The sequence below is a fragment of the Tachysurus fulvidraco genome, chromosome 6 (assembly GCF_022655615.1).
Source record: "Tachysurus fulvidraco isolate hzauxx_2018 chromosome 6, HZAU_PFXX_2.0, whole genome shotgun sequence".
Taxonomy (NCBI): Eukaryota; Metazoa; Chordata; class Actinopteri; order Siluriformes; family Bagridae; genus Tachysurus; species Tachysurus fulvidraco.
In genome coordinates, this window is record NC_062523.1 from 31,503,642 (window position 1) to 31,513,641 (window position 10,000).

The 10,000-nt window shown below is 39.6% G+C and overlaps 1 protein-coding gene and 1 long non-coding RNA gene across 2 annotated transcripts in view; one reads left to right on the top strand and one right to left on the bottom strand.

Annotated features, from left to right (window-relative positions):
- itm2bb (integral membrane protein 2Bb) overlaps positions 1-7,047 on the bottom strand; it is an 11,865-nt gene extending 4,818 nt beyond the window's left edge. Inside the window, exon 1 of the mRNA XM_027145444.2 lies at positions 6,858-7,047. Within this exon, the coding sequence (XP_027001245.1) occupies positions 6,858-6,938 (81 nt within the window). The 5' untranslated portion in view covers positions 6,939-7,047. The remainder of the gene's footprint in view (positions 1-6,857) is intronic.
- A 198-nt stretch (positions 7,048-7,245) lies between these two features.
- Positions 7,246-10,000, top strand: part of LOC113642112 — a 3,888-nt gene continuing 1,133 nt past the window's right edge. The window contains exons 1-2 of the long non-coding RNA XR_003440470.2: positions 7,246-8,654; positions 9,948-10,000. The exon at positions 9,948-10,000 is cut by the window's right edge and continues 1,133 nt beyond it. This is a non-coding gene — a long non-coding RNA (uncharacterized LOC113642112). The remainder of the gene's footprint in view (positions 8,655-9,947) is intronic.

The window sequence follows — 10,000 nt, forward strand, 5'->3', positions numbered from 1 at the left end:
AAACACATGACACATGACGTGTACAACACATGACGTGTACAACACATGACGTGTACAATAAACACATGACGCATGACGTGTACAACACATGACGTGTACAATATATACGGTCAGGGCCGAGTGACTGTCTGCTCCGAGAACATGACCGGAGGCTGAAAAATGGAAGCTTTGTTTGGCAGAACAGGGTGGCGCCCTTATGCAAACAGCCTGGATTAAAAACAACGAGCAGTTATGTGTGTGTGTGTGTGTGTGTGTGTGTGTGTGTGTGTGTGTGTGTGTGTGTGTGTGTGTGTGTGAGTGCAAGAAGAATCTGCATTAAAGCCTTCCAGCGTGTTCCTGATTATTTTGCAATAAACCGTCCAGAAAACAAGTCTGTACATGGGAATGACGAATGAGGAGTGAGCCCAGCCTCTCTCTCTCGGTCTCTCCCTCTCTCTTCGTCTCTCTCTCCGTCCCTCCATCTCTCTCTCTGTCTCTCCCTCCTTCCCTCCCTCTTTCTCTCTCAACCTCCCTCTCTCTCTCTCTCTCTCTCTCTCTCTCTCTCTCTCTCTCTCTCTCTCTCTCTCTCTCATTTCCATAAACTTCCTGAGGTATCTATGAGCACATTATCCAGTTTTTCAGGATCATCCAAATTAAGCTGCTTGGGTTTGGTGTAAACTGGAAATCCTTCTGGTGTCACCATTAAAATGTATTAAACTTCACCAAGGTCAGGGCTTGAGTTTATTATTAATGATGTTGTGTTGTAAAGTGTTGTGTTGTAATGATGTTGTGTTGTAATGATGTTGTGTTGTAATGATGTTGTGTTGTAATGATGTTGTGTTGTAATGATGTTGTGTTGTAAAGTGTTGTGTTGTAATGATGTTGTGTTGTAAAGTGTTGTGTTGTAATGATGTTGTGTTGTAATGATGTTGTGTTGTAAAGTGTTGTAATGAGGTTGTGTTGTAAAGTGTTGTGTTGTAATGAGGTTGTGTTGTAAAGTGTTGTAATGAGGTTGTGTTGTAAAGTGTTGTGTTGTAATGAGGTTGTGTTGTAAAGTGTTGTGTTGTAAAGTGTTGTGTTGTGTTGTAAAGTGTTGTGTTGTAATGATGTTGTGTTGTAAAGTGTTGTGTTGTAATGATGTTGTGTTGTAACGATGTTGTGTTGTAAAGTGTTGTGTTGTAAAGTGTTGTGTTGTAAAGTGTTGTGTTGTAAAGTGTTGTGTTGTAATGATGTTGTGTTGTAATGATGTTGTGTTGTAATGATGTTGTGTTGTAATGATGTTGTGTTGTAAAGTGTTGTGTTGTAATGATGTTGTGTTGTAATGATGTTGTGTTGTAATGATGTTGTGTTGTAATGATGTTGTGTTGTAATGATGTTGTGTTGTAAAGTGTTGTAATGAGGTTGTGTTGTAAAGTGTTGTGTTGTAATGAGGTTGTGTTGTAAAGTGTTGTGTTGTAAAGTGTTGTGTTGTGTTGTAAAGTGTTGTGTTGTAATGATGTTGTGTTGTAAAGTGTTGTGTTGTAAAGTGTTGTGTTGTAATGATGTTGTGTTGTAATGATGTTGTGTTGTAAAGTGTTGTGTTGTAAAGTGTTGTGTTGTAAAGTGTTGTGTTGTAAAGTGTTGTGTTGTAAAGTGTTGTGTTGTAAAGTGTTGTGTTGTAAAGTGTTGTGTTGTAAAGTGTTGTGTTTTAAAGTGTTGTGTTTTAAAGTGTTGTGTTGTAATGATGTTGTGTTGTAAAGTGTTGTGTTTTAAAGTGTTGTGTTGTAAAGTGTTGTGTTGTAATGATGTTGTGTTGTAATGATGTTGTGTTGTAAAGTGTTGTAAAGTGTTGTGTATCTTCACTTTCATTTCACCGACATTCTCAACAACAACCAGCACAAAGCTCCACATCCTGAACTTCCTTCTTCGCCTCGGTGTCATTATTATATTCAAAAGAGAATAAAGAGAAGCTGACGAGGAAACAAACGTTTGTTGTGAGACGCACAACATGACAATAATGTAAGTGTGCTAACAATGTGATGCTGTGATGCTCTGTCAAGTACGGAATGAGACGAATAAAACACTTTTCTGACAACAAAACAGCAAATGACGCAAGTGTAACTAACGTGTTTCATATCGAACATCAATCACACGTATATTCACTTAAAAAGCTTCACATTTATCTATAAATCAACAAACAATCTACTCTTAAATTCTTTATATTTTTTAACATTTTAAGGAAGTAAATTTATCATGAAAATACAAATGGTCAATTTTTAGTATTTATTATATTAATATTATTTTATTTATTTTATTATTATATTATTATTATTTTTATGTTATTTATTTTATAATTATATTAATATTATTATTTTATAATTATATTACTATTATTATTATTTTATAGTTATATTAATATTATTATTATACATTATTATCTCTCCGCGTCAGTTTTAGCAGCACAACAGAATAATAATTCACTGTGAATGTCACATGCTGCGTTGAGCTAAACGCCGATCGTGTTTGTCTGCCGTACGCCGTGCAACAGCACCTTTAGTTTCTGTACAACTTTCTCATTGGTCTATTATCATCATCTCATAAAGTCTTCAGGCAGCTTCGAGGAGATGTAAAGATAAAATAAATCTAAATTTAGTGACAACACGTAGATGAAATGAAGCTACCGCTAAACACCGCTTTATACATCAAACAGCTAACTGTGAACTCTTCAGCTAGTTTTTGTTATGTTAGCTAACGCCTGAGTGATTAGCAATAAAGCTGTTGTTAATTATTACTTAGTCATTCTTTAGTTACTCAGTCATTTAAAGCTCAGCTATTGTTACTTTTAGCTAACTGTACAGAGAGAGGGGAGAGAGAGAGAGAGAGAGAGAGAGAGAGAGAGAGAAAGAAGGGGGGAGACAGACAGAGAGAGAAATAGAGAGAGAGAGAGGGGAGAGAGAGAGACAGAGAGAGAGAGACAGACTGCTAAGACTTGCCCCAACAGGTTTTAGCTTTGCGTCTAGGATTTCAGAGACAAAACAGACGAATATTGTGTGAGTGAACACAAAGTGAACACAAAGTGAACATAAAGTGAACACACAGTGAACACAAAGTGAACACAAAGTGAACACACAGTGAATACAAAGTGAACACAAAGTGAACACAAGTGAACACAAGTGAACACACAGTGAACACAGTGAACAGAAAGTGAACACAGTGAACACAAAGTGAACACAGTGAACAGAAAGTGAACACACAGTGAACACAAAGTGAACAGAAAGTGAACACACAGTGAACACAAAGTGAACACAGTGAACACACAGTGAACACAAAGTGAACACAGTGAACACACAGTGAACACAAAGTGAACACAAGTGAACACAAGTGAACACAAAGTGAACACAGTGAACAGAAAGTGAACACACAGTGAACACAAAGTGAACAGAAAGTGAACACACAGTGAACACAAAGTGAACACAGTGAACACACAGTGAACACAAAGTAAACACAAGTGAACACAAAGTGAACACAGTGAACAGAAAGTGAACACACAGTGAACACAAAGTGAACAGAAAGTGAACACACAGTGAACACAAAGTGAACACAAAGTGAACACACAGTGAACACACAGTGAACACAAAGTGAACACAAAGTGAACACACAGTGAACACAAAGTGAACACAAAGTGAACACAAAGTGAACACACAGTGAACACAAAGTGAACACAAAGTGAACACACAGTGAACACACAGTGAACACAAAGTGAACACAGTGAACAGAAAGTGAACACACAGTGAACACAAAGTGAACACAGTGAACACAAAGTGAACACAGTGAACAGAAAGTGAACACACTGAACACACAGTGAACAGAAAGTGAACACAGTGAACACAGTGAACAGAAAGTGAACACAAAGTGAACACAGTGAACACAAAGTGAACACAGTGAACACACAGTGAACACAAAGTGAACACAAAGTGAACACAAGTGAACACACAGTGAACAGAAAGTGAACACACAGTGAACACAAAGTGAACACAGTGAACAGAAAGTGAAAACAGTGAACACAAAGTGAACACAAAGTGAACACACAGTGAACACAGTGAACACAGTGAACAGAAAGTGAACAGAAAGTGAACACAAAGTGAACACAAAGTGAACACAGTGAACAGAAAGTGAAAACAGTGAACACAAAGTGAACACACAGTGAACACAGTGAACAGAAAGTGAACACAAAGTGAACACAAAGTGAACACAGTGAACACAAAGTGAACACAAAGTGAACACAGTAAACACAAAGTGAACACAGTGAACACAAAGTGAACACAGTGAACACAAAGTGAACACAAAGTGAACACAGTAAACACAAAGTGAACACAGTGAACACAAAGTGAACACAGTGAACACAAAGTGAACACAAAGTGAACAGATTCTCACACACACACAACATCATGACAAGTTTGTGACAAATTTAAACACGTCTCATTTCTCTGCTCTTTATCTGTCTGTTATCTGTCTGTATCTCTAAACAGGTTCTGTTGGAAATTCAACAAGACCTGAACACCCACACACACAAACACACACACACACACACACATACACACACACACACAAACACACACACACATACACACACAAACACACACACACACACACACATACACACACACACACAAACACACACACACACAAACACACACACACACACAAACACACACACACACACATACACACACAAACACACACACACACACACAAACACACACACACACACAAACACACACACACAAACACCCACACACAGACACATACACACACAAACACACACCCATACACACACGCTCTCACACACACAAACACACACACATACATACACACACACAGAGCATAACAAACACACACATACACACTCTCTCACACACACATACACACACCCATACACACACACTCTCACACACACAAACACACACACATACATACACACACACAGAGCATAACAAACACACACATACACACACTCTCTCACACACACAAACACACACTCTCTCTCTCACACACACACATACACACACGCTCTCACACACACAAACACACACACATACATACACACACCCGCACAAACACACACACATACACACACGCTCTCACACACACAAACACACACACACACACTCTCTCTTTCACACACACATACACACACGCTCTCACACACACACCCGCACAAACACACACACATACATACACACACCCGCACAAACACACACACATACACACACGCTCTCACACACACAAACGCACACACATACACACACTCTCTCTCACAAACACCCACTCTCACACACACAAACACACAGATACAGTACACACACTCTCTCACACACAAACACACACACAAACACACACTCTCTCACACACACAAACACACACACACACACACTCTCTCACACACACAAACACACACACACAAACACACACACATACACACTCTCTCACACACAAACACACTCTCTCTCACACAAACACACACAAACACACACACATACACACTCTCTCTCACACACAAACACATACACAGTCTCTCTCTCTCTCACACACACATACACACTCTCTCTCACACACAACCACATACACACAAACACATACACTCTCTCTCTCTCTCTCACACACACACACACACACACACACACAAGAATGTTCTTAGACTTGTGTCTACTTATGACAGAACTCCATCTGATAACTGCCTGCTGAAATTTGCTAAACATTAAAACCTGTGTGTGTGTGTGTGTGTGTTCACTTCACAATAAGCAGAATGTTTTCCTTATCACAAGAAAGAAACCACCTGAAAGTCAGAGCCCTTGAGGAACCCGTTCTGTTTTTATAACAGAGAGCTTTAAATCCACACCCTGTGCTGTGACCCATTATACAGGTTACATAAAGGAGCCTTAACTCTGTACTAATGTTCTCTCTTAAGGTTCTTTGGAGAACTCAGGGTTCTTCACACAGACAGACCAAAACATCTGTACTGTACTGTTGCTGGTGTGGAACCTTTAGTCAGATCTTTTGTACATGATACACAATAAAGGCACCATAAGTTCGAGAAGAGAATCCATTCCAACATCAGTCTTCTCCTCGCTGCCATTTTAACTCTCCAACAATCAGCCTACAATTAGTGGACCATAAAAAGCAGAGAATCCTGACAGGCTTGATCCCAAACCAGTCCCTGCTCCATGCACTAGGGCAGTAACAGGACATGGGGGGGGGAGAGAGAGAGAGAGAGAGAGAGAGAGAGAGAGAGAGAGAGAGAGAGAGAGAGAGAGAGTAACGACACGAGCGCGCGCACACACACACACACACACACACACACACACACACACTCAGAGAGACACACACAGAAAGCAGAAAGACAGAAAGAGAGAGACACACACAGAAAGAGAGAAGAGAAAGATAGAGAGAGAGTAACGACACGAGCGCACACACACACACACACACACACAGAGACACACGCAGAAAGCAGAAAGAGAGACAGAAAGAGAGAGAGACACAGAGAGAGAGAGAGAGAGAGAGAGAGAGAGAGAGAGAGAGAGAGAGAGAGGAAACAACACACACATACACACGGAGAGCAGGAGAGAGAGACAGAAAGAGAGAGACACAGAAAGAGAGAGAGACACACGGACAGACAGACAGACAGAGAGACACACACACACACACACACAGAGAGAGTGAGAGAGAGACACACACACACACTCGCACACACAGAGACACACGGAGAGACAGAAGAGAGACACAGGGAGAAGATCTGCAGCTCCACCAAAACATGCTTAGAAGATAACAAAGACACAATAAAACATCCAGTTGTTATTTATTCTGCGTTTCTGTGTGAGGTTTGAGGAGGAAATGTTTACCTTGTCATCAGGAATAAGAGTCTCGCTGTCCTTCTTCACCTCCTTTTGGGAAAGAGCGGAATTAAAGGTGACTTTCACCATAATGGACGATTTATTTAGAGAAGAACAAACACTAGAAACACCGCGACTCTGCTCTCCTGAACAACGACAAGGTTCTGCTGTGACGCAGATACACACACACACACACACACACACACACACACACACGGAAGTTGAAGATAAACGCGACAGTAGCTATTGCTGGTCAGTAGAGGGCGCAGCTCTAAATCGAAATTTGAATATGAATTTTTCATATTTATTTATTTATAGAAGTATTAAACCTTTCTAGTCCTGAACTATTTATTCAATATTCACATACACACACACACACACACACACACACTATTATTATTATTATTATTATTATTATTATTATTATTATTATTATTATTATTATTGTTATTACCAGTCCAATCATCTAATAACTACATGTGTTCAATAATAGAATAAATTGGATGATGAAGTCCAACATGAGATCCACACAGTGCTAGAAGGCACCATGAACGAATACAGTGAATATTCCATAGATTAAACCCGTTTACTCTCATTTTGTTAAGTAACAGATCTCCATCTCCACCAACTCTGAAGGATTTATAACAGAAGCTTGGAACGTCAAATATACACTTCGGCCAAAGGTTTGTAGAACCCTGACCATCACCTCCATATGGAACATCACACCAGATTTATTCTCCTCTCTGTGCTTTTATAATCAGCTCCACTCTTCTCTTCTGAGAAGGTTTTCCACTAGACGTTGGATCTGTTGTGTCTGTGTGGATCAGTGTTCATTCAGCTACAGGAGCATCAGTGAGATCAGACTCTGATGTTGGGATGTTGAGGAGACTCCAGTTCCAGTTCATCCCAGTGGTGCCCAAATGTTTTTCTGACTCCTGTAGAAAAGGTTCATGGACCATGGCATATAAACATGCATACAAGCATACTACAACCTTTTCAACACACACACACACACACACACACACACACACACACACACACACACACACACACACAATAAAAGTAAGTCATTCCCCACATGGAACAGATTTTCCTAAATTGCTTTTAATTGGATCCATCCTTTACTCCATGTTTGTTATTGATGGCATCAAGCGTTAGTGTCCCGTGTGAAACACAACCCCAGAACCCATGATGCTACCACCAGCATGCTTGATCTCAGGTATAGTGTTACCTGGGAGTTGGGCTGGATTTGGCTTGTTCCAGCTTTGGCTCAACTTTAGTCTTATCAGACCACAACATCTTTTTCAGATGCTCTCAGGTTGCCTTTCATTATGGAGATCTAAACAGATTCTCTTCCTCAGCTTGTTGTAGCTGGACTCTCAGACACTTCTCTATCAGTCTCCCTTCTTACCCCAGCAATGAAACAAAAAAACTTGTTTATTTAAAGAAAACAAGCCTGTTCAGATGTGGCTGTGTTTAAATCCATGGGTATTAAACTCATTGTGGGTCACCGATCACATTACGCTTATATCAGCTGTCGAGGGCCACGACAGTCGGTTTAACAGAACAGATCAGACTCTGAGCCAATGAAAGGTAACAGAACATTGTACTGTTTGTGAGAGAAAGTCTCTAACGCTGTAGGGAGGCTGTAATGTACATAAATAAATGCAGGTGTAGCAAATATTTCACACCTCCGTTGCTGCAGAGGGCACTATACATATATAACGGACGTCAACACGTGACTTCCTGTTTACAGAATAGAAAATGCTTGTGTGAAGTGTTAGTGACGTATCCTGTTTGTGTAAGGTTAGCCATTGTTCTTTATTGCTGTGTGTGTCTCACTCTCTCACTGTGTGTGTGTGTGTGTGTGTGTGTGTGTGTGTGTGTGTGTGTGTGTGTGTGTGTGTGTGTGTGTGTGTGTGTGTGCTCTATTGTTTTTTGTGCATTTCTGTTGCCTGCTTTCTGGAACCTTCCCACACACAGACCATCAATCATCTCCTGTTTATTACACATTTACACACAGTTAGATAACGATGACACCAGAACTGAACTGTCACTTTGTCACTTCCCCGACACATTTATTTAACATAGCAGTCACTCACATGTTCACCACTAAAAAGGTGTGTTTCAGTCAGGAACACACACTGAGAGTAACTTCACAACAAAGCTGTGTACATGAAGGCTGTGATGGAGACTGAAACCAGGGATTAGTACTGAGGTGACTGAGGTGCAGGAGGGGACCTAACCCTATGTCCAGGTGTTCTGTGGACGACATGTTTGAGGGCCACAGTGTTTTCTAGACCTTGTTTCGCAAAAGTAAAAGCAAACTCCTCGGCATCACACCACCTCCCTACACTGTCTATTTGTCCTGCACTGTCCTCTTGTCCTACACTGTCTTTTGCCCTGCACTGTCTTCTTGTCTTTTGTCCTACACTGTCTTCTTGTCCTGTACTGTCTTCTTGTCTCGTGTCTCACACTGTGTACACCAGGTTGTACAGATGCACTTTATGTGTCTAGGACTAACTTACTGTACTTCAGTCCTTATCTCTGTAATGTTCTGTGTAGCTTCATGGTCCTGGAGGAACGTCGTCTCACGTCACTGTGTCCTGTGTCACATACATATGGTGTAAATGATGATAAAAGCTTCTAGTGTTGACCTGCTAGTGAGGATATTGTTATGTTATATTGTTATTATATTATGTTATTTTATATTGTTATGTCATATTGTTATGTTACATTGTTATTATATTGTTATATTGTTATGTCATATTGTTATGTTACATTGTTATTATATTGTTATATTGTTATGTCATATTGTTATGTTACATTGTTATTATATTGTTATATTGTTATGTCATATTGTTATGTTATATTGTTATTATATTATGTTACATTGTTATTATATTGTTATATTGTTGTGTTATATTGTTACGTTATATTGTTATTATATTGTTATATTGTTGTGTTATATTTTTATGTTATATTGTTATGTTACATTGTTGTGTTATATTTTTATGTTATATTGTTATGTTACACAACAAACACTTAGAAGTAGTTCAGAGATTCCTGCATCTGAAATTAGAGTATTTATTATTTCAGGGAAACAGTTACAGCTGTTGAGACTGAGGGAGACGCAGCAGACCGGCGGGTAG